General features: G+C 39.8%; 1 protein-coding gene across 2 annotated transcripts in view; it reads left to right on the top strand.

Annotated features, from left to right (window-relative positions):
• Window positions 1–25,763, top strand: part of PAXIP1 (PAX interacting protein 1) — a 60,318-nt gene that overhangs the window by 10,979 nt on the left and 23,576 nt on the right. For both annotated transcript variants that reach the window (XM_023225347.3, XM_023225346.3), the window contains exons 4-8: window positions 2,029–2,092; window positions 9,935–10,048; window positions 17,212–17,847; window positions 24,309–25,041; window positions 25,536–25,630. In XM_023225347.3, coding sequence (XP_023081115.2) covers window positions 2,029–2,092; window positions 9,935–10,048; window positions 17,212–17,847; window positions 24,309–25,041; window positions 25,536–25,630 — 1,642 coding nt within the window. The remainder of the gene's footprint in view (window positions 1–2,028; window positions 2,093–9,934; window positions 10,049–17,211; window positions 17,848–24,308; window positions 25,042–25,535; window positions 25,631–25,763) is intronic.

The raw sequence follows: 25,763 nt of genomic DNA, 5'->3' as shown, positions 1-25,763 counted from the left end.
CTGTTTATTCTCCTGGGCCTGGTTGGCTCCCTTTTCATCCTAAAAGGATGATACTTCATGGGACTGTTATTTCAAGTGTCACTTGCTTGTGGAAATCATATCTTTTGCAAGTACCTGATACCATACAGTTGCTAAAATTTTAGACCTGGCAAGAGATTATGTCATGTGCTCTATTTTATCTTGCAGCTATGCCAGGCAGTTCCCGTGAACGCACTTATTACCCATTGAGTTAATGCAGATGGAAGGAAACTTATCATGAAATATTTATAGAGAAATAGAGAAAACATTCCTCTATAAGCAGTTCTTCTTGGAGGATGTGTAGAACTTTAGCAACTCCAACTCAGAAGTTCTAATATTTTCTTGTACGTAGCCTAAAGAGTTGGAGGAAATTAGTTCCTGTTTTTATTTTGTTGTTATTTATTACTTTTATACGAAGTGAAAAAGACTGGGAATAGAGCTAAGAGGCTGGTTTTGCTGTTCTACGTAATTTATTCTCCATACAAGACTCCTTAAGAAGCTGAGTTCTTTTTTTTTTTTTTTTTTTTGAGACAGTCTCGCTCTGTCGCCCAGGCTGGAGTCCTGTGGCACGGCCTCGGCTCACTGTAATCTCTGCCTCCCAGGTTCAAGCAATTCTCCTGCATAACTGGGACTACAGGCATACGCCACCATGCTCAGCTAGTTTTTGTATTTTTAGTAGAGACCGGGTTTCACCATGTTGGTGAAACCACCAGGATGGTCTCAATCTCTAGACCTTGTGGTCCGCCCGCCTCGGCCACCCAAAGTGCTGGGATTACAGGCGTAAGCCACCGCGCCCAGCCACTGGGATCTTCTTTGAGCTCTTACTTGCCCATCCGTAAGAACAAAAATTGTACCACTGTTCTCTAGCCTAGGCGACAAAAGCAAGACTCCATCTCAAAAACAAACAAACAAGGGAGCCCGGGAGACTCACTGGTAGACAGTGCGCTCTGAGATTTGCTTTTGTTAATATTTCCCAAAGTCTTTGGAAGTAGAAAATCCATGAGCTTAGTTAGGTTGGAAGATGGAAACAGATCTTGGGTAATAGGGCTGAAGATATCATTGCAGTCTACAGAGTTTTTTTTACAGCCAGGGAAGTCTCAAATGTTTATAAGATTCATCTGTATATGATTTTGGAATAGAATTTTAAAATTCTATTTAAATTTGGAATAGAATTTTTAAACTGATATTTTTCTTGATTCACCTATCTCAATCAGTATATTTTTCTCCTATAGGGAAAGAGAAGCAATACTTTAACCCATTTTGAATTCTGCACACTCCAGATTATTCAAAAAAAAGTCATTGTTTGCTCTGAATAGGCTGTGAATTATAGGCATGTAGAGATCATGACTGCCTTGTGTCTTGTTAAATTTGCAGTGTGTGATGTGTAGTAAGTGCTTATTAATCATTTTGAATGAATTTTCAAGATCAGCTTTAGAAATAGGAAGGATCTTTGGAATCATATATTCCAACTTTTGTTTCAAAAAAGGGGAAATTGAAGCTCGCAGTTGTCTTGCCTAAGTTCACAAAGTTAGCGGAGATAATAAAACTAGAGCTCAGTCAAGCCCTTATGAAGGATTCTTCCTACTGTGCAACAGAAGCAATCACAACGTTTCGTTCTAAAAGAAGCAAGACATTTTAATTTTGCTTTTAAAATAACTGCTGTGCCATTTGTGTGTATGTGTATATGCACGTGTGTGTTTATATGTGTGTATAGTTAGCTAGCTATCAGAGATCAAAGGGCTTCCCCGTCTGAGTGTATTTTGCCCATTTGATTTATGATATAAGTGGAGAGATTGGATTTCAAAATGTACTTTACGGAAAAGCACTCAGTTCTTTCTGTGCCACCCACTGCTCTCTCTTCCACTCTGCCCTCTACTCTTCTTTGTCTATCTTAAGTCTGTCTCTTTCTTAAATGGACTGAGTGGGGACAGAGTGGGTGGGTAATGTCTGTTAGTGAAGTACAGGTTGCACTAATCTTATTTCATTGTAATCTTAATAACTATAAAACAGAGTAAATGGTTTTTCTCCAGAATCATGTCAGATTTTTTTTGGAATCACTGCCTGCCTTTCTCAGGTAAGCATGGTTACAGTTAGTCTTGAGTTATTTGTATGTGACACTTCTGAGTTTTTGTATGTGGATTTATGACCTGTTTGTTAACCAGTTTTAGAGAAGCTATTTCCTAAACTGACTGTATATTTAATATGAACTCATGACACTTAAAATTATTTAAATATTTGTGCTTGCTTTTAAGATACAAAGTTTTTAATGAGTGAAAATGGTCTTTATAATTAAAAAAAAACAAAGATTTAAAACTTGAATATGAAAAAATATTAAAAATGAAATTAAAAGATGACAAGGAAAATTCAGTTAGAAATACAGGCGAAGAATTTTCTTAATAAATAAAGGGATTATACAGATCAATAAGAATAAAAAAGACCTTAGCAGATAAGGCAGAGAAATGAATTTAGAATCTATAAAGAGGAATTACTAATAATAAGTGTATTATACTATTAGTAGTATATATTATATACTATATATACTATAATAGTATACTATTATTAGTATAGTATATTACTATACTAATAATAATAATAATTACTAACAAAACATTTGATGCACTTTATAATCAAAGACATGAACATTTTAATAGCAATGAGATAAGCGTTTTTGCTCATCGAATTTGTAACAGTGTGTTCAGTGTTGGTGGAGATGCTGAGGACAGACTCCTGCTTCCTGCTGCCAGGAATAGGAGTCAGCACAGCAGCTTCCTAGGAAAGGGGAGCAGTGTCGAGCCTTAAAATACTCATTTCATTTTCACCTGCATTTCTTTTGTGTTTAGAAACTTATCCCAAGTTGGCCGGGCGTGGTTGCTCACGCCTATAATCCCAGCACTTTGGGAGGCGGAGGCGGCTGAATCACCTGAGGTCAGGGGTTTGAAACCAGCCTGGCCAACGTGGCAAAACGCCGTCTGTACTAAAAATAGAAAATTAGCTGGGTGTGGTGGCACACACCTGTAATCCCAGCTACTTGGGAGGCTGAGGCAGGAGAATTACTTGAACCTGGGAGGCGGAGATTGTGGTGAGCCGAGATTGCACCGTTGCACTCCAGCCTGGGTAACAAGAGCAAAACTCCGTCTCAAAAAAAAAAAAAAAGAAAAAGAAACTTATCCCAAGTGGATAGAAGGAAGGACAGACTGACACGTAATGGTGCTCACATTTATTGATAAGCATTATTTATAAGATGGTAGAGTTGGAAACAATCAGATCATCCACTATTTGGGAATGTTTAAGAACCTATTGTGTATACTTACACAGTAGTAGTCTAGCTGCTTAGCCAGTTTTGAATTCTGTTTTATGAAAACATATAAAGACATGGGAGACGTTTTAAATGACAAAAGCAGGCCATAGCCTAGGTATGTACAGTATTACACCAACCAGATATATGAGAGCTATCTGAAATGAGGAACCAAAATGTTAACAGTGGTTAGTTCTGAGTATCTGAATATTTAATTTTTTTATTGTATTTTGTTTTTCTAACTCCCAGCTAAGAAAAACCTCAAATCATAATAAAAACTATTTGAAAAAAATCAAATTGTTATTGTTTAAAGTCGTTTTACGAATTACGTGAAGTAATTTGTTTAAAATTAGTAGTCCTTAGGAAGGTAAAAGTGCTCTGTAGGATGTCCCATCTCATTTGACCTGACAGTCCTCATCCCAGGCTGTCATTTTGGTGCTCATACGTGATACTTTTGAGAAAGTATTTAGTCATCTTTCTCTATGCACACCTTTGAGAAAAGGGCACATTCAAGTTATTAGGTGAGATGGAAAGAAATTTGGTTATAATCTTGTTTTTCCTTATGCCTTTGTGATAGAGGATTATGGAGCTGGATAGTATTTGGTTTAACATTGTTAGGTTGGCCAGACTCAACAGTTAATACAAAGAATCTCACCTGTCTGAAGCCTTCTTTCTGACTTGATCCCTCCTCTGTCCAAGTAATAAGTAAATTTATCTGTGGTTACTGTGTTTTTGTTTGTGTCTTTTATATTCTGGAAGTTCTCTAAAATCCTGTTTTTGTTTTTGTGACATTAATTTGATGGAGATCCTTCAAGTAGCAAAGTTGGCTTATATTTTTTCTCTTTAACAGGAATTTTGTTGGTATTTATATTTTGCAATGTTTTTTCATATCTGTTATAAGTGTATGTTTACATGAATGATCTTTAAAGTTGGCTAAAATGAGAAAACCTTTTAAATGCTGGGTGCTCTGGTTACATGTAATTTTTACTGTTTTCCTCTACTTCTCTGTATGTTCCAAATTTACAATCAACGTATCAGAAAAGTTTTAAAAATGAAAACATTACTATTTATGTATAAACACAATGTACTTTGGCTAAAATGTGAATTTTTCATTTAATTTTATTTGCACCGGTTGGATTTCTGGGTTTCAGAGACTCAGAGCCGACTATCCAGAAATGATTCCAATTGAATGAGAAAGGGAGAGAGGACGAAGGGCCACGCTGAGTTTGGGACAGGGACAGGGAGTCCTATGGGCATTTTTCAGAGATAAAGGTCACAGTGACATGGGATTTTGAAGACTTGATTTGGTGAAATAAATAAGAAAATCAAAAGTATGTGAGTATAAGATGATTATAGGGTTTCAAATGAGGTAATTAGATATTGTTAAATATTAACTATGAGTTTAGCACCAGAGAATATTATTAGTCTTCCAAAGAACTGATAGTTATGTTTATCAGAGTTTATATTTGTAATAGATTGTTATATAATACATGTAATAAATTAGGTATAGTATAGACATACATACAGGATACATATATGACCACTCGGGGGGCACAGTATGACTGTATGAGCTTAGGAAGGATGGCATCAGTCTGGATTGTGAGGCGAGGGAAGCCTTGATAGAGAGGATGTAAGGTTTGAGTGGCCCTGAAAGAATGGACAGAATTGGAGGAAATGGGAAGGGAGGAGGGCATTCTGCGTAGAGCAAGTTGGAAGGAGAAGTCAGGAGTACACAGACGCTAGGTAAGAGGAGACGTGTCAGCCAACGGTGTGCATTTGCATGTAGAAGAAAAAATGGTCAGGCGGGTAGATGGATAGAGACGATGGGAAAACAAGGTATATGAGTTTGAACTGGCTAAAGTAGATAGCAGGATGCTTCATCACCCTTTTTTCCTCGTTATTTGATTTGGGGTTACAAATACTTACCTCAGAAAATTTGGGAGACAAAAAGCAAACAAAATTAGAATCACTTGTGATCATTGCAGGTAAAACTGATCCAGGGGCTCTGAGGATGACTTGCAGGGCAGGACAGAGGCTGGAGTTTTGACAAATGGAGATTGAATTCAGGGTAGCAGATACAACATGGGACTTAGCAACAGATGGGCCTCAGCAGGTGTTGGGGACGTGGGATGCTGTGGTGCAAAGAGTGAGAAGCCAACGCTCACTGCATACCTCCCTGCGCCAGATCCCATGGTGGATGCCAAAGATTATGTCATTGTTTCAGCTGGGGAGCACCAGGAGAGTGGCAGCACCGCTGATGGAGCTGGGAAATAGGGAGGATCCTGATTGGCGAGGGGAGATGGTAACACTGGTTTGAAACACACTTTGGGCTGTTGATAAGATATGGAAGCGTAGGAACTTGGAGATCCTGTGGCATGAAGGAAATTCCCACAGAGCATGATAGAGAGAGGAACAGATAACTGGGAGTAGAGCCTTGGATAGCACGCATTGGTAGAGAGATTTGGGGAGAAAAAAAAAGAAGGAGCTTGAAAACAGATGATACTGGAGGAGTAGGATATTATTTTTAGAAGCCAAGATAAAGTCAGATTTAATCATTTTTATTTTCATTGCTGGGAAATAACAACAACCCAGGTAAAGATTTAGAGCATAAATTAGTAGAAGATAGTTGTACATAGGTGTGTGTGTACATAGGTCCTGTTCTGTGACCCAGGAAGCGGAGGAAAAGGATGATAGAAAGTGATACAGGAGTATCAGCTGGCTCAGTGAGCATCACACAGGCTGAGGGGTCTAAGTAGATCTTGAGTTCTCAGCGGAGAAGTCACCAGTGTAGTCCCTGTGAGAACAGGAGGATGGATATCCATAAAGAAACAACTGGGTGAGCAAACTGCTCAGAGAACGTGAATATCTTGATTCTTTGCAGTGGAATAGTGTCATTCGATTGTGTGGTCTGGGAAGGGGCTCTGCTGGTGACAAACTGGGCAGAGGCCCTACTCACCCACTGTCAGATGAAAAGTCGAATTTTACCTTGGTGCTAAACTTACCAAGGGGAGTGGCTGGGTCAATGGTGGCCAAAAGTTTAATTTGTTAGCAAGATCTGTGACAGTATTTTATATCCTTTTAGCAAATTCAGTGGATAAGAAAAATTAGAATCCAGAATTAGCGTGATCTTTGTGGGCCACTTGCTTTACTTCCTGCAGTTCATCACTTAACATAAGGAACTGGAATCCCCAGTGTGTCATGGGGTAAAATAAAAGCCTTTCTTTTAAGTTGAGAAAGATTGTTCAAATAGGGATGGGGAAGACTTTAATAGTCACTTCTATGAAGAAACCCTGGAAATTGTAGTTTAAGAAAAGTGCTTTGGGAGCACTAATATTTTGTGGTTGCTAAAAAATGTTATTTTGGTTTTAAGATATATTAACAAACATATGTACAGTGTGCAGCTAAGGGACTTTGATCCAACAAATCCTTGATGGGTACTTCCTTTGTGACAGGAGCAATGCAAAGGGGTACAAATTAATTAAGACGCGATTTCTCTCTCAGTAAACATACTGTCTGTGAGGGTCAGACCTTGGGCAAATACGGTATGTTGCAACATATGCAAAAATGCAAGTGGGCCCCAGGTACAGAAACAGGAGGGAGTGCTCACAGTGGTTAGTCCTCACTGATTGGAGACTGTCAGAGGGATCTGCACCTTTTCTGCACACTGGAACAGCCATGCGCACACACGCTCACATGCACATGCCAGGCAGGACCCCAGCTTTACAAAAGGACTGTTTCTTGGTGGTTCTCAGTGACCTTCTGTCTTTTCCCCGTCAGGGTGTTGATACAAGCTGGAGCTCTTTGTTGGAGTCTTCCAGAGCTCTCCCAGGGAGAGGTAGGGAAGGGAGCTTGTCCAGCAGAAGTTGGGAAGCACAGAGATCATCTGCCTTCTTCTGACCCGGTATTGATGCAGGCTGAGGCCTCTGTTGTAATGTGCTGGGTAGGTTTTGGGGAATAGGTCAAGAGTGTAATGGAGAGCCTGGCCAGGTCATGATTTAAATCTAGAAGCCTAAAAAGTCCGTTCCATTCTGTATCTCAACAACAGTATTTCTTGACTGCCTACCCATGTGCCTTGCACTGTTCTAGGTACTGTGAAAGATCTCAGAGAAGTTGAGGACATCATGTAACACTCTTTAATACGGAGTGTTAGAGTTCATAATCAAGACTGGACAAGGAGAAAATCCTGTAAGCTAGAATCAAGGAGTGTCTTACTGGGGGTGGTGAGGCCTGAAGAAGGAAAAGGGAGAGTGTTCCTGATTGGTTTAAACAAAAGCTTTTATTCCTGGGGGCACAGACTTGAAATTCTCGTCCTCTGCTCCTGGTTGCTTTGGAGTATAGTTGGGAGGACAGATAAGCAAGCAGATAGTTGTAGAGTGTGAGAAGTATTTAGATTTCTGTCCAGCTTGCTGTGGGAGTACAGTGGTAACGCCACCTGAGCCGAGTCTTAGAGGAGGAGGTCAGAGGGTGGGCACGGCGGGGCACAGGAAAGCGGACCGTGGTGAGGACGGCAGGTGCACACGGGGGCAGTGCTCATGGGCAGGAGGAGGTGGTTAGGAGCCAGCCAGACAGGGAGGGCCCGGACACCACAGGGGAGCCTTTGGGTTTTAGCCTTACAGCACTGAGGAGACGTTATTAGCCAACATGATAACATTGGTATTTTGGAAAGATGGTTTTTTAAAAAGAAAAGCACTTTTCCCCAATTATAAAATTAATGCTTTTGAAAATTTGGAAAATACAGAAAAGTATAAAAATGAAAATAAAAATGTCCCCAGAATCCTGTTACTAAGTAACTATTGTTAACATTTTGGTGTGGAAAGAGCATTCTTAATTATGCTGATGGAGATTCATTAAATGAGCTGGTATGGATGTTCAAAGTCATTTAATCCAAACGTGCATCAGTGAAGAATCTGGGTCATGGAAGTTTTCCAAGTTGACATAAGCGAGTTATTGGAGGCATTGTATTAATTCCAGGTCTCCTCCATTCCTCCCTAGCTGATGTTCTTTCCACAGCAATCTACTGCATCCTGTTGAAGTCTACGCCTGTGACACAGGCCAAATAGGGTATAGGACTAGATTTACTGCAGTCAGTAAAATAAAATAATACTTAACTGAACATATAGGCAAATCTTGGTATTAAAGGCATATCTAGATTGTTTTTAATTTCATTTTTAATAAAGATTATATAATGACTCCTTGGATTAATCTGTATTATCATATAATTAAATCTCAACTCTCCAAATGCTGTAGGATATAAATGTTTTTGTGAAAGCCTCTAATAAAAATAACCTGGTCCAGTCTTCTGAAATGTGACGTTGACTTACTAAATTAACAAGATATAAAATAATGATTTGAAAAGTGATTTTTAGAAAGCTAACATGTTCTTGTTACTAGTTATAGAGTAGTGTGTAGTACAAAATAATTTCTAGAAATGTTTGTAAAATTGATGAGAGTAGATGAAGAATGCTAGATTATTAGCAAGCTGCATACTGGCAGTTAAAAAGAGATTAATACGCTATTATCAGTACTTTTAAAACATTAACTTGAGACAAAGTTCAGGATTCTTCAACAACTATAATCCTCAACTTACAATAAATTTATCCAGAAAAAATTTACTTGGTTAAATGATTATCTTAGAATTAATGCTTATATTTTTATTTTTCTTAAATGTTCCTTTGCTTTTCAGACTCTAAAATTTCATTTTTTTAGAAATTGTTTTTGACTTTCCCAGCAGTAACTGCCCTTAGAGAAGCACTATAGAGCAGTGGAAAGTCCACTTTGGAGTCAGACCTGGGTGTAGACAGACCTGGGTTTTAAAAGCCAGCTTTTCCAATTGTTAGGTGTAATTTAGTGTGTTTCCTTATCTTTAAAATGGGGCAAATGATTCCTGTTTCACATGGCGGTTGGAAGGGTTAGCTGTATAGATAAAGCACTTGGCACAGTTCCTGGCACATAGTAGGCAGGCAATAAATGGTAGCTGTTTCTATTCTTACAGTGAAAGCCTGTTTGACCGCATAAGCCATTGTATCTGGAGTCGTTACTTCATCACTGAGCAAGCATAAGAATTATTCCTTTTATGCTTGCCTTCTTTCTTTCCTTTGTTAAGTAGTATTTACATTTTCCCCTGAACTTATAAGCCACCATACTTTTATCTTTATTTTTATTTTATTCATTTCATAATTAGTATTTGTTATCCATTAGTATAAAGGCATTCCTAAAATACGATTTTGATATTGCTGTTGTATTTAAACATTTTCAAAAGTGACACAAATGGAAGCTGGAATGGTGTACTAGTTCTTCCTGCTTTTTTTCCCCTGACTGTTTTTGTTATAGACTGAAATAATCCTCCATTCTGCTTTTTGGAATGTGGATATAAATATTTTTAAATTCATTTGGTGACAACGCAAAAATAAGTAATTATATATGTAAAACTATTATGATAGGAGTGAAGTTTTTGTTATAATAAGCAGATAGCTAAGAGCTTCTCTATTTTTTCTACAGATATTCTTAGGTTAATTTTATTAAGGGAGAAACAGAATTGTTGCAGTATATTACTAAAGTGAAAATATAGCCATGCACAGATTGAAATGTATGGTAAAAGCCTTCTTTCTGACTTCCCATCAGGTGTCATCTGAAGACAGAAGTGCCCTGTGGGCTTTGGTTACGTTCTATGGGGGGGACTGCCAGCTGACCCTCAATAAGAAATGCACGCATTTGATTGTTCCAGAGCCAAAGGGGGTAAGCATTTCTTGTGCTGCCTTCTTTTTGTATGTCATTTAAGAATTTCTAGTAATCACATGTCTTTTTTGAGCTTCTTTTTAATTAATTATTATATTTCATTTACAAAAGCTGATTATATTGTTTTATATTATTTTTATCCAGCTTCATTCCACAAACGATGTGAGATGATTGTAAATTGTAAGCCAAATATAACTTCTAAATACTATGAAATTTGGCTTCATTTTATGTGGAAAATAGGAAAATGTTATTAATCTGAAGAATTTCCTTTCAAATCCAGTAAAACTTTGGTTCATTTCTATTTGTAAAAAAAAAAAAAAATGTATTTTTAGTTCCCCTCACCATTTTTTTTTTTAAAACCTCATACCAGGTATGATTATAAACATGCGTTTAGTGAAAGTTTTGATGTATTTTCTTCTTCATAATCTGGAATATATGAAAATGACTTTTGTCTTGATAAGCAGAGGGCTCTCATCCTTGAGCAGCGGTGTGGCTGTACGGATTTTGTTTGCACAAGTCGAGTTCCTGGATCAGCAGCATCTGCCCTCCTTGGGTCCTTGTTAGAAATGCAGCCTGTTGGCCAGGCGCACTGGCTCACGCCTGTAATCCCAACACTTCAGGATGCCAAGGTGGATGGATCAGTTGAGGTCAGGAGTTCGAGACCAGCCTAACCAACATGAAGAAACCCCATCTCTACTAAAAATACAAAAATTAGCCAGGTGTGGTGGCATGTGCTTGTAATCCCAGCTACTCAGGAGGCTGAGACAAGAGAATCACTTGAACCCAGGAGGTGGAAGTTGCAGTGAGTCGAGATCACACCACTGCACTCCAGTCTGGGTGACCGAGTGAGATTCTGTCTCAAAAAACAAAAAGAAATGAAGTCCGTCCAGCCTCTTCCCAGACCTAATCAAATGAGCCGAACAGTCAGTGTGTGATCAAGTCCTCTGGTGGGTGATTCTGATGCATACTAAAGTTTCAGAACCACTGTTCTATAGAAAGCATTATATAAAATGTATGATGTGACTCCGAAAATTTAAATAAAAAACGTATTTTCCATGACAATTTAAGTGATAAACAGTATACTTTGGTTAAAATAGTGGGTTCTTTTTACATTAATGTTGATTTATAGCAAAAATTTATTTGATTTTTACATAGCTAATTTGAAGGGGTAATGAAACCTTTAACTTTTTTAACTGAGTTAGGATTATAATTTAAGAGGCACTATGTGAACAGAGTGGGTTTGTCAAAGCTGTTTTGAATTGTTATTTGACGTTTTAATTCTAGTGCCTTAATTTAGGGTTTTTCCCCCTTCCAAAATACTTTGATGATAAATCCTTAGTAACTCTTTGGGCTTTAGGATATAATATGTATTTTAAAGTATTTATCGACTTTAGACTAATTTGTTCGTGTATAGCTAAAAATGGAATCTTTTAAAATTTTTACTTGGAAGGAAAAACAAATCTAAGTCATAAGGTCTATATATAAATACTTTAATTGAGTTTTATTTATCCCAACAAAGAGCCACTTAAAAGAAATCATTTTCTTTGGCTAAAACATGCTTGTGAGTAAGACAACAAATATGCTACTATAATTATATTTAGATAAAGCAAATACTCCATATATTTTAAAAGTTGATACTAAACATGATGTTATGTATAATATATTATGCATATAGAGATTATCTTATCTAAGTCAATAGTGGAATTATAATATTGTCTTATGTAATATATTTGTTCTTCATTCTTGATTTCATTTATGGACTGGAAAAGATAAGTCTTTTTTTGCTTTTCCAATTTTAATTTCCCAGTTTTATATGAACTAATTCAACATAGGGAAAAATGAACTGCTATTTTAATGCTTACTGTGTTTCTTCTGCAACAGTAAATATTTGTTAAAAGCAGATTTTGTGTTTGCCAGTAATAAAAGTAACACTAATACGCAGCCTTTAGTGAGCACTTACTAATTGCCAGTACCGTGTTGCTTGCGGCATGCAGTGAAGGAAGTCCCGCTGTCCCCTTGAGGAAACTGAAACACAGACACCCACCATTCCTTTCTCTAACCCCGTTCTGTACACATTACTGTTCCTAAGTAATTTTTTTTTTTCTTGAGGCAGAGTCTCACTCTGTCGCCCAGGCTGGGGTGCACTGGTGTGATCTCAACTCACTGCATCCTTCATCTCCCGGGTTCACACAATTCTCCTGCCTCAGCTTCCCAAGTAGCTGGGATTACAGGCACGCGCCACCACACCTGACCAATTTTTGTATTTTTGATAGAGACCAAATGTTGGCCAGTCTGGTCTTGAACTCCTGACCTCAAGTGATCTGCCCACCTCGACCTCTCAAATTGCTGGGATTACAGGAGTGAGCACTGCGCCCAGCCCTTAATTTTTAAGAAATCATAATGCTCACATGTAAAGAAAGAGAAAGAGAGCAATTAATAATGAAAAACAACCAGAATTTTTTAATGCTCAAGTACAACTACCCTAGAAGACAATGAAGTAGTAAGATATTACATGGGCCGGAAGTGGTGGCTCATGCCTATAAATCCCAGCACTTTGGGAGGCCGAGGTGGGAGGTCTTTTGAGCCCAAAAGTTTGAGATCAGCCTGGGCAACAAAGTGAGACCCCATCTTTACAAAAAATAAAAAAGTAGCTGGACATGGTGACTCACACCTATAGTCCTAGCTACTTGGGAAGCTGGGGATGGAAGGATTGCTTGAGCCTGGGAGGTTGAGGCTGCAGTGAGCCGTGATTGCATCATTGCACTCCAGCCTGGGCAACAGAGTGAGACCCTGCTTCAAAAAAAAAAAAAAAAAAAAAAAAACGATATTTGTAAATGTGTAACTTACATATATGAGCATATATTTTTATATATTACAATCATGAATATGGCAGCTGCAAAAAAAGATTAATGTTGTATATCTGTTGTAATGATGACATAAAGGGTATAAGTGATCATTGCACTTAGTGACATTTTCCAATGAAATTCAATGAAAAAAAAAAAAAAACACTGACCAACTTGCAGTAAATTTTTGAATAAGCTAGAAATAATTCCTTTGATTTTTTTTTTTTTTTTGAAAATTAAGTACATTACCTCCAGATATTTTTTAATATGACTGACGGTACATTACCAGAATGTTTGCAGGATAATTCCTCGACTATGCAGCATTGTCTTGATCATTCTAGGAATTAGCATTGCCTCAACCATTTCCTTCCAGCCAGCTTTTGTGACAAATAACATAGGCTCTCACAAATTTCCAAAACTTGAGGGAGTGGTAACAGCTCTTCTTTAGTGTCAGACTTACTTTCAGCCAAAATCACAGGATCAGAAAGTGACAGCTGGACTTTGTATTCATGTCTGTCTGTTGTCTTTAAGGCAGTAGTGTTTCATTCCTGTTGGATCCTGGTAGGCCTTGCACCCTTCTATGGCGTGGTGTTCCTTGCCTCACCTCACCTTTTCCCTGGTTCTTTCTAATTCACCCCTTGAAGGCTAAGAAGCATCAGTCTATAAAATGAACTGAAGGAGCCATATATTCCGGCATAGTCTGTTTATAAAACCAAAATGGTTTTAAGTTAATGTTAATTATAATTAGCCATTATGTTCTTGATTCATGATTATGTTATGTTTGTGGCTTATGTAACTCAATAACCACAAATATTTGAAAAATTAAATCCCTTTAAAAAGACTGAATTTTTATCATTCCTTTAAATTATTGTATTTTATAATCTATTCAGATATAGATTTGTAAACCTAATAGTGGTGAATTTAAATCGTTTCTTTTAATTTATAAGTTTTATGAGTGCTAGAGACCAGCTGACTATACACAAAAATAACATTTCTTTTTAAGGTAAATGTTTGTTTTTATTTTTTTTAATGAGCACATAGCAAAAGCTTGTGCAAATGGCATAATAAAACTACTTTTTATACTCTTGAAGTTCAAAAATTTCAAATTGAAAAGAATGAAAGAATGTATGACTTAAAACCAACAGAAACAGGGTATGGTTATTAGTAGTTGGGGAGAGGGGACATGGTTGACCCTTGAGGTCCTTAGCACTTCGTGAGTTAGAAGTTTTGAGGATACAAAATTTAGAATAATTTAGTTGATAAATTGGGTCAGACAAAGGCATCTAAACATTGCTTTCCTCTTAAATCATCTTTGTTTAAACAGTTACCGTCTTTCAGTGATTAAAAACTACCTATCTTGTGAAAAGCGAGAGAAAACTTGAGTGTAATATAGTAAGACTGTTTACCTAAATGTTTTACTTAGATTTCCGTAGGAAATAGTCAAGTTATTTCTGAAATGTGAAATGCCAGCATTCTATACAAACTAGGAACTCAAGAGCCTACTGGATCCCAGCTTTTTAAATGTGAAATTATCTTTTTCATATCCAAATTTTTCAGTGACTCCTCTTCATGGCAATAGTTTTGTTTTTTGGTATTTGCTAAAACAGAATTAAAAATAACTATTTTTTGTATTTTATTATTTCAACAAATATCTTTTTAACTTGGAAAAATAATATGTAAACCATATTACCTATAGTCATATGTTATTCAAACAGATGTTATTTTTGTATTAATTGGTTTGTAAATATTTTGCTGTGTACCTGGACTTCATATTTTCCTAAAATAACTCAGGTTTTTCTGGGATGGGTAGTCCAGAAATTGAAAATCTCTAGTAGAAATTTATCATCTGGAGAGATTTATATAACATTTTATGCTTTTAAATATTTAAGAACAGCATGATTTGTAGGATAAAGAATAAAACATTTTATTATCAAGGGTATAGGTAAATTGATGTACTCTTACATAGCTGTTGGAAGTGTGATTGCTATAGCCTTTTTGGGAAGGGAAGTGTAGTTATAGATATGAAGCCTTATATCTGTATTTCTTTTCAAACCTCAACACCAAAACCTAGGAATAAGACATAAAATATAAGTCCAGTTTTTCATAGTAGTGAAACGCTGGAAACAACTACGGGGCTAACACTGGGGGATGAACTAAGTTATACAGCTGTGCAACTGAAGAGGAAACTCAAAGCCTTTGAGACAACTGGGGAGATCTGAATAGGGCCTGAGGATGAGGTGAATCATAGTTCATTGTGCTGCTATGATAATTATGGTGATTTAGAAAGTCTTTATCAATTTGAGATCCATAAACAAAGTCCAGGAGAAGCAAGATTTGTGAAAGGTTGCCAGTTATTGAAGCTGGGTGACAGATACAAGGGATTTATCCCACTAGTCTCTTATTTGATCTGTGTTTGAAAATGTACATAAAAAAGTCAAAAACAGAAGCATAAAAGTATACATATTTTCATAGGAGGAGGTTGTTCACAATATATTAAGTGAAAAAGGAGCATTATAAAGTATTTGTTTACTATGACTATGTGTTTTTTCCCTTTGTCCTTTTAATATATGTACATATATATTTATAACAAATAATTTAACCTATACCCTAAAAATGTTAATCGTGGTCCTCTCTAGTCAGTGTGATTATGATTACATTCATTTTCCTTTGCTTAGCTTCTTATTCATGGGTGTCTCCCATGACTAGGTTTTTCTTGTATTTTATTTTATTTTATTTTATTTATTTATTTTTTGAGACGGAGTCTGGCTCTGTCGCCTGGGCTGGAGTGCAGTGGCCGGATCTCAGCTCACTGCAAGCTCCGCCTCCCGGGTTCCCGCCATTCTCCTGCCTCAGCCTCCGGAATAGCTGGGACTACAGGCCCCCGCCACCTCGCCCGGCTAGTTTTTTGTATTTTTTAGTAGAGACGGGGTTTCACCATGTTAGCCAGGATGGTCTCGATCTCCTGACCTCGTGATCCGCCCGTCTCGGCCTCCCAAAGTGCTGGGATTACAGGCTTGAGCCACCGCGCCCGGCCTTCTTGTATTTTAAAAAGGTTTAAGAAAGAACAACCTCACAAACACAAGTTAAGTCACTGAGCCATGTGCTGAGCTCACAGTTTGCAAGGATCTGCATCTCCCAGATGGACAATGCCTGGCATTTGCCGCCAGGAATGAATGACTGACAGCTGTCCTCCCTGTGCCGCTGCCCCATATCCCTATTGCGTGTGACTCTTATTCTACCCAGAAATTGCAGGTGCCGTCTTGGGGCTCCACAGCAGGACATGGAGTTGAGTTTAGGGCCCTGATTATGTGTTTGCTAGAGAATTGCTGTTATATGTTAGGCTTTTAGAAGCACAGCCAGTTTTACAAACTCATTTATTTTAAAGTTACTTTATTGTCGTATTACTCTTACTTAACATTTTTAATTTATTTCCTCTTTCTTTGTTATTCCTTCCCTTGTGCCTTCCACATTCTGCACGCTTTACCACAGTAGAGGCCTCTGTTAACTTGCCGTACATACTACTCTGGACACGTCTTTTCCATTGGGCTGTATTTTCTGCTTTCGTTCTAACTGTGCAAATTGTCATCATTTGTGCCCTAGCCAAAGCTCACCTTTCAATGGGGCTTTCCTCGTGTCCTCCAGCTTATGTTGATGAGATCCCCTTCCAATCTGTCACCGCATGAGTCAGCACTGGTTTTATATTGTATTTGCATTCCGTATTTAATTTCTCTTTAGAACCAAATTGTGAGCCTTGTCAGGTCAGAGACTTGTTGCATCCTTTGTGTCTCCATCCCTTAGTGCTGCTTGGCATATAGCACGAGCTCCATAAATACTAGATCTTGAATAGAGCTATCCTGTGCAAGTCAGCAAGTCAGCCACACTCCATGAGTATACGTGATGCATTGGTGGCACTCTGCCATGCCGTTCCTTTACTGTCATGGAAAAGCAAGCTTCTAAATATTATCAATCAATAAAAACTTAGGTAGCAATTATTCACTTCCTAATTTTCCATAGGATTACTAGCTCTACTTTTGTACTTAAAATATCATTTTAAAAAGTTAATTTTGAGCCAAGTCTTTTAAGACTCCTATTGCAGGCATGAGACCTTCCTACGGTCACTGCTGTATGGTTCCTTTTAACTTTTGTCTCATGTCCTCTGTCTTAGAGATCAAACTTTCCTTATGTGTAAAACTGTAATAATAGTTGCTCAACATTTCAATTGCATTCCTCTCCTGAGTTTTTTCTAAAATGCGTAATGTAGGAAATGTGATAAAATTTACAGCTTTGTTTTGTGTGTGTGTGTTTCTGCTTTCCTCATAGGAGAAATACGAATGTGCTTTAAAGCGAGCAAGTATTAAAATTGTGACTCCTGACTGGGTTCTGGATTGCGTAGCAGAGAAAACCAAAAAGGACGAAGCATTTTATCATCCTCGTTTGATTATTTATGAAGAGGAAGAAGAGGAAGAGGAAGAGGAGGAGGAAGTAGAAAATGAGGAGCAAGATTCTCAGAATGAGGGTAGTACAGATGAGAAGTCAAGCCCTGCCAGCTCTCAAGAAGGGTCTCCTTCAGGTGACCAGCAGTTTTCACCGAAATCCAACACTGAAAAATCTAAAGGGGAATTAATGTTTGATGACTCTTCAGATTCATCACCGGAAAAACAAGAGAGAAATTTAAACTGGACCCCCGCCGAAGTCCCACAGTTAACTGCAGCAAAACGCAGGCTGCCTCAGGGAAAGGAGCCTGGGTTAATTAACTTGTGTGCCAATGTCCCACCCGTTCCAGGTAACATTTTGCCCCCTGAGGTCCGGGGTAATTTAATGGCTGCTGGACAAAACCTCCAAAGTTCTGAAAGATCAGAAATGATAGCTACCTGGAGTCCAGCTGTACGGACATTGAGGAATATTACTAATAATGCTGACATTCAGCAGATTAACCGGCCATCAAATGTAGCACATGTAAGTGACTCAGAAAAAAATTTCAGTATTGGATTTTAGAATTGGATTTCACAGTCTATTTCAACGTAATTTATTGGTTTTGCCTTTTCAGACCAAATAACTTACAAGCAGTATTTGTGTGAGAACCTGTTTACTGTTGTGTGTGTGTGTGTGTGTGTGTGTGTATGTATTTATTTATTTATTTCAGGGTCATTAAAAAAAGGTAACTGTATGTTAAGTTGAAGATTTAAAGCAGGTGAGTAGAACCGGGATGTCAGTGATGGTGTACTATCCCTTGAAGGGTTTCTACTCTTACTTAGTTTAAAATTAGCAATGGCAGCAAAGAGAATCATGAAGTTTACCAGCTGTACCTGATTTGCTTATAATGAACTTCATGGTAGTAAGTAAATAGCACAAATTCATACATTTATTGAAGAAGCCTTGATTTCAGGTTACAGTTTATATAGCACGGAGCTTATTGATACAGAGTGGATCTCAAGTTTTGTTGCTGTTGTTTTTTGTTTTTTTGTTTTGTTTTGTTTTTGTTTTTGTTTTCAGATAGAGTCTCACTCTGTCGCCCAGGCTGGAGTGCAGTGGTATGATCTCTGCACACTGCAACTTCCGCCTCCCGGGTTCAAATGATTCTCCTGCCTCAGCTTCCCGAGTAGCTGGGATCACAGGCGCCACCATGCCTGGCTAATTTTTTCTTTTTTTTTTTTTTTTTGTATTTTTAGTAGAGACAGGGTTTCACCATGTTGGCCAGGCTGGTCTTGAACTCTTGATCTCTAGTGATCCACCCACCTCGGCCTCCCAGAGTGCTGGGATTACAGGTGTGAGCCACCATGCATGGCCTTAAAAGTTTTAAGTAGATATATTTCGATTTAAGACAAAGAAGGTAGTTGAGGTGGTATATTGGCCACTCTTTGCATTTTTCTGGGCACTGGAGATAAAATTGTGAATAAGAAAACCAATTTAGGTAGAAAAGACATACAGTAAGAGGAGAAATATGAACAGAAAGACTGTTGATGGTGAAAGGTGTTTTGAAGAAAATAATCAGGGTCCCGTAATAGCAGGTGAAGGGAAGGAGGCTGTTTTAGACGAGATGGTCAAGAAGGACCTCAGGCAGGAGGTGACTCAGATCAGGGTTGAGTGACAAGGAAAGGCCGTGCAAAGAACTGAGGGCACAGGGTTCCCAGGCAAAAGGAGGACACAAATGTGGGCATGAATTTGCTGAGTTCTAAGAAAAGAAAGTTAATGAAATTTGAACTGCATAAGGTAAATGAGTTCTAGGAAGGATTTAAAAGGGGCCTTGCCATATAGGGCCATAGTGAGGAGTATGGACTTTCTTGGAAGGAAGCCACTGGGTTTTGAGTTGGAGTGAGATGCACTCTGATAGGTATTGTGTAAACAGTGGATCGTAGGGGGCAAGAGTGAAGCAGAGAGGCCCCATAAGAGGATATAGAGGTGGAGTTTGAGAGAGAAAAAAATGAATGGGAGGATCCAGCTTTCTGGCCTGAGCACGTGAAGGAAGTTGATGCCGTTTCAGAGATAAGGGACACTGGGAAAGCTGCAGGTTTGAAGAATCCAAGTTTCTTTTCAGATGTGTTGGGTTGGAGGTATCTGATCCATGCAGGGGCTGTCTGCTACACGGTGGAACCAGAGGAACCAAGGCTGACTGCAGCTATGGAGGTAGATGTGAGGATGTATAGTAGGCGGGGCAGAGCAAGGGGAGGGTTTGGGACCAGGCTCTGAGGAGCCCCACCATTGAGAGCCAGCTGGGCTGTTCCATCTGATGGTGACGCCCCGTCTGCCGCTTCCCCTTGTTCTGGACACTTTAATTTCATAATAACAGTTCAAAGTCCCAGAAAAATGGCTCTGCATATAGGAACAGCCTGAAGCAGGATCCAGTATTCTCCACATCCACTTTCAGTAGAAAGGCTTGATGTTGATGAAGTGGGGAAATTCAGTAGGCGTAGGTGTAAGGTGATGTTGACAAACAACGATCATTTGATTGGGTGTGATAATAGCAGTGGTTTAAAAAGTGTGTAGAAATGCTGTAGGACAGACAGAATCCTTGTCTCACTCCCCTCCTCCTAAGCAGCGGGTATTAGTAGTACACGATTCTTGGGATGATGGCAGCAGTTGGCTTGGGGGTGGTTGGGAACGTGTGGCTGAGGAAATGGGGAGAAGGCCACCAAGATGAGGAGGTTCAAGAGCTTCTAGGCCAGGGATTGTCCAAATGGGTCCCCATGAGAGCGCTGGGGTCAGCCAAGTTTAGGGAAAAATGAGATGCACAGAAGGAGCAGCTCCAGCACCGCCCAGTGCTGAGGTTGCCGGCCCTGGTCCCTGCACATCCACGTCCAGGCAGGTGGGCGGGATAAAGCCACAGGGCACAGTCTCAGCCACAGAGCAGCAAAGTGACGATCACACAGTCGTCCTGAGAACCAGAGGATGTCATGACAGGTAGAAAGTAAAGGCCATAAAGAATGATAGGCTAGAGACAAAGAGGATTCTAGCATTTTTGACCTCAGACATGAGAAGAGTGATGATACTGCTGAGGTGGAGGAATTGAGGTGACCAGTCTGGCAGGAAGACTGGGACCACACAGTAGACCTGTCCTGTCAGCAGTGGGATATGTGAGACATGGGCCATAAAGATTTCTCTCATAGGGTTGGTGTGAGGTATCATGGATGAAGCCTCTGGCACTTTGAGAAATGCTACTTTCTCACTTTCTTTAGGTGAGAAATTATGGACAGAAGTCATCCACTTGAAATAGGAAATGTTCTTTGCTCTTCATTTATTTGTGGTATCAAACAGTGTTGGTCAGTTACTGCTGGTTAGTTACTAATTATTCCTAATGTATATGTTTTGGTTGTTTTTTGAGACAGAGTCTCACTCTGTCGCCCAGGCTGGAGTGCAGTGGTGCGATTTCTGCTCACTGCAACCTGCACCTCCCTGGCTTAGGCGATTCTCTTGCCTCAGCCTCCTGAGTAGCTGGGATTACAGGTGCCCATCACCACGCCTGGCTAATGTTTGTTTATTTTTATTAGAGATGGATTTTTGCCATGCTGGCCAGGCTGGTCTCGAACTCCTGACTTCAGGTGATCCGCCCACCTCAGCCTCCCAAAGTGCTGGGATTACAGGCGTGAGATAATAAGACCGTGCCTGGCCTTATTATGTTTTACGAATACAATGGATATTGGTTTAAATATAAACTTCTGGCTGGGCACAGTGGCTCAAGCCTGTAATCCCAGCACTTTGGGAGGCCAAGATGGGCAGATCACGAGGTCAAGAGATCGAGACCATCCTGGCTAACACGGGGAGACCCCGTCTCTACTAAAAAAATACAAAAAACTAGCCGGGCGTGAAGGTGGCGCCTGTAGTCCCAGCTACTCGGGAGGCTGAGGCAGGAGAATGGCGTAAACTCGGGAGGCGGAGCTTACAGTGAGCTGAGATCCGACCACTGCACTCCAGCCTGGGTGACAGAGTGAGACTCCGTCTCAAAAAAAAAAAAAAATATATATATATATATATATAAACTTCCTTATGTTTGTATTTGGATATAGAAACAATAATTTACTTTGAAATGGAAAGAATTGACTGCAGTAGGGAGTTTGAGCACATCTCTGCACTGGAAATTGTCCTTAGGAGATAAATTTGGTATACTCAGCTGTGTGCTCTAGCAGTGGAAAACTGAGAAGGCTCCATCCATTTCTAGTGAGTGAATGGATTTGATCACTAGTGAGAATTGCAGAGATTTTCTGAGAGACTTTCATCAGTGTAAGAGAACATAAGGACATTTTACTGCTAGATGTGAAGAAAATGACTTTTTGAAACTTCAGAAATATGAGACAGATTTAGTTGAACTAATGTTGGTGGGGGGGCGTAATTTGTCATCAAAATCCTGTTTAAATTGCAAATTTATAGTGGTTAGAAGCTATGTGGTGTGTATCATAATGCTTTCTGTATATGGAATTCAGTAACTCAGTATTAATGTAGTATAAATGAGGATTATGACACTTGTAATGGAAAAATTTTAACTTGACATTCATTCAGAATTGTTTGTAGTATAGCACAATTATGTAATTGAGCAATTAAGATTCTTTTTCATACATTCTTCAGGACTAACATGTTTCCAGCCAGAGGCAGATCAGATGGTTGAAAAAGTGATCAGATGAATGTGGTAGGGGTTTTGGGTGGCATCTCAATGGCTGGTCTTGCAGATGCCTCCTCTTCAGTCAGGCCTGCACCTCTCGCTGCCTCAAGTGGAGAGGGTTCCAGGTCAATGGCCGTCTTCATTTCTAGCCGGGACTCTCATCCTGAATCTCCATCTGTTCTTCTCCCTTAATGGGCTGGGTTAGCAGTGGATGAGGACCCATCTTAACTGAAGCCCATAGTAGAAACAGCTGTAAATTGCCTCCTGTCCCACCCAGGCCTCCCTCAGCCCTCTGGGATCAGATGGAGCACTTTCTGCAGGCAGCAGACCCTGCTGAGTCCTCTTGGCCAATCTGAAAATAAGGAGCCTCTGGCCTCTGTCCTGTCCTGATGTCTGTTGCTGTGTTTGTCTAGGTCCTGTGCCCCTTCCTGAGCTCCTTTCACCTGGAGTTGGCAGGTGTAGAGGCGCGGGGAGCAGCATGTGGTGAATGACTGGTTCAGCCCTGTCCACCTGCAGATGGGCATTTATTTCTTTACTATCCCTCACAGTTCCATGGGTTGTTTACATATGAGGGTGAAAAAGTAATATGTGTACAAAATTCAAAAATTCAAATGATAACAAAGGACAGAGTGAACAGTTAAACTCTCCGCCCCCTCCCACCCCTCATTGCTGTTTACCTTCTCAAGAGGCAGCTGCTGTTTCTAGCAGTTTGCCGTGTAGGGCTCATGGCTGGTGCCCACCAGGCAGGCAGGTGCTCCACACATGCATGCTTCTCTAGGAGGTGTTCGCACAGCACCAAATGCTGCTGGGCTCCGTGGGGTGGCATGTGATGGGGTGAATTTTCCCCTCTTCTTTTCTGGACTTTTAAAAATACTTTTAAATATGGAGATGAAACAGTTGTCTTATTATTTTGTTTAAAAGACATTTTTCTGCTTAGAGTTCCACTCAGGTGTTTCTGAAGTCTTGAATCTCATAGAGGTGTTTCATACATAAGGTGATTTTAAAGATGGGTGTACCTAAGCTCTTGATTTTGACTTATTTCAATTCTAAACTCAATTATTTATCACTAAACCCAAAATCTGTTACCCTTGCAGGTCATATAACCTTTGCAATTTGGAGTCTGTTTAAGTGAAAGATATATGTTAGAATATGTTTGAGATTTTGGTATAGTTCTGATATGTGTTAAAATCAAATTCCTAGAATTTTGTTTACATTTTAAATGCTTTTAATAGGGTTAAAAGTTATATGGATTGAGTTTAATAAAATCTATTTTTACTGATTTCCATGACCATAAGAAGTTGGTTTCAAATTTTTGTTGCTTGAGCATGTGGAACAAAATTCATTGTATAACATGTATCTTTTGTTGTATTCAGTACACTATAGGATATTAAAAAAATAACTTGCTCTGCTTGGTGGGCATCTGCTGGTCACCGTCCTTCTACTCCTCAGTGTACACAGAACTCTCAGCCTATTCCCTGTCATTGTGAAGCAGAAAGAGCTAGAAGACAAATAGTCTGATTTGAATTCTTTTTTTCTAGCTTGAAATATTTTTGTCCCACATGAAGAACTCAGTCATTTTTGAGGAAGCATCATTTCCCAACTCTAATGATGAGTTCTTAGTTGGGAGAAACATCACCATTTAAACAGCTCCGGTGGTGTCTTAGCTGGCCTCCTTTTCTGAAGAATGCCAGTGCACATAGCAAGTTGACAGTGGAGCGAAGGGCTCTTGGAGTCACAGCTTGGGTCATGCTGCTTTCATCAGGAAGGTGATTCACTGAGAACCTTTCTTTACTAGACTCTGGGCTGTAAGACAAGAGGAAATGGGAAGTGGCAGCTGTGGCAAGAAGGTTTGAGGTGAAGCTGAACCTGATTACCAGATGCCTTCACCACCTGTCGTTCCTCAGTGCATTCCTGGGCCAGGAGAGGGTCTGCAGAGCTGATGTGGGCGATGGGCAGTGGAGAGGCGCCGCGGACAGTGCAGGGAGCACCGAGGCTTAGCCTCCAGTTGTGCACAGGACTCACACGCCTTGCTCTGGCAAGCACATCAGCCGTCTGAGTCTTTGTCACTTTAATTCGTTAGTTTACTCCATTTTACTAACATAGTTTGAAATTTTGGTCGTCTCAATATGTGAATGTACTTTATGATATTGGTGTTACAAAATAAATACAAAAGAAAATGCAGTATTGTTTTGAAGTTTCCAGTCATTTGCTGTCTGCTTGGTTGAATATTGTTAATAAATAGGATGCTATTATTCTCGTGACTAAGAAATTATCATTCGTTTGTTTCAGGAACTATTGATAATGTTTCACCTAACTTGTTTTGTAGATCTTACAGACGCTTTCAGCACCTACGAAAAATTTAGAACAGCAGGTGAATCACAGCCAGCAGGGACATACAAATGCCAATGCACTGCTGTTTAGCCAAGCGAAAGTGACTCCAGAGACACACATGCTACAGCAGCAGCAGCAGGCCCAGCAGCAGCAGCAGCAACAGCACCCGGTTTTACACCTTCAGCCCCAACAGATAATGCAGCTCCAGCAGCAGCAGCAGATTTCTCAGCAACCTTACCCCCAGCAGCCACCACATCCGTTTTCACAGCAACAGCAGCAGCAGCAGCAAGCCCATCCGCATCAGTTTTCACAGCAGCAGCTACAGTTTCCACAGCAACAGTTGCATCCTCCACAGCAGCTGCATCGCCCTCAGCAGCAGCTCCAGCCCTTTCCGCAGCAGCATGCCCTGCAGCAGCAGTTCCATCAGCTGCAGCAGCAGCAGCTCCAGCAGCAGCAGCTCGCCCAGCTCCAGCAGCAACACAGCCTGCTCCAGCAGCAGCAGCAGCAACAGCAGATTCAGCAGCAGCAGCTCCAGCAGCAGCAGCTCCAGCGCATGCACCAGCAGCAGCAGATGCAAAGTCAGACGGCGCCACACTTGAGTCAGACGTCACAGGTGCTGCAGCATCAGGTTCCACCTCAGCAGCCCCCACAGCAGCAGCAGCAACAGCAGCCACCACCACCACCACCTCAGCATCATCAGCTTTTTGGACATGATCCAGCAGTGGAGAGTTAGTAATGGAGATTTTTTTTTCCCTCTCTCCTAAAAGTCTTGTACTCACATAAATGCTTTGAGAGTGTTTGAGTGTCGGGTAAGGATTCATGTCAAAACAGTTATTACAACATGGAGAGAGTGAGTCTCATACCTAACCAAGAATATCGTTACCATGGGATAATTATGCTTTCTTTTGTATTTTGGGACATCATATGCTGAAGTGAATACTGGTGTCCCGTAGAACATCTAGGCTGCCACAGGGACTCCTTCAGGGTATTTAATGGCCTGGCATAAGTTACATTGGTTTTAGTTTTTAATGATTATTCGGTGTAGACAGATAACTAGTATCTTTGTAGCAATATTCCCCATGCACTCTGATTACTGATAGATATGTCATGGTCAAGACTGATTAACATAACAGAATCACATTGCAAGACACCACTTTTTAACTTTTGTGCAAGCATATTCATAGGGTTTTAATTTTCTTTTTCTTATATAATTTTACTCTAGTTCCAGAAGAAGGCTTCTTATTGGGATGTGTGTTTGCAATTGCGGATTATCCAGAGCAGATGTCTGATAAGCAACTGCTGGCCACCTGGAAAAGGGTGAGATTGTGCCTGGAGGAAGGACGACTGTGTCTGAAGATGCTTCTTTCTTATGTAGATGTAACTATGTTCACTTAGCTGCATTCACTGAGCTGCACCTACATGTGTTATAAATGTGTGATGGGCATTTTGA

This window comes from Piliocolobus tephrosceles, chromosome 8 (genome assembly GCF_002776525.5).
Source record: "Piliocolobus tephrosceles isolate RC106 chromosome 8, ASM277652v3, whole genome shotgun sequence".
Lineage (NCBI taxonomy): Eukaryota > Metazoa > Chordata > Mammalia > Primates > Cercopithecidae > Piliocolobus > Piliocolobus tephrosceles.
Note: the sequence above shows the minus strand (reverse complement) of the source record. Positions and strands in the feature narration are given on the sequence as shown.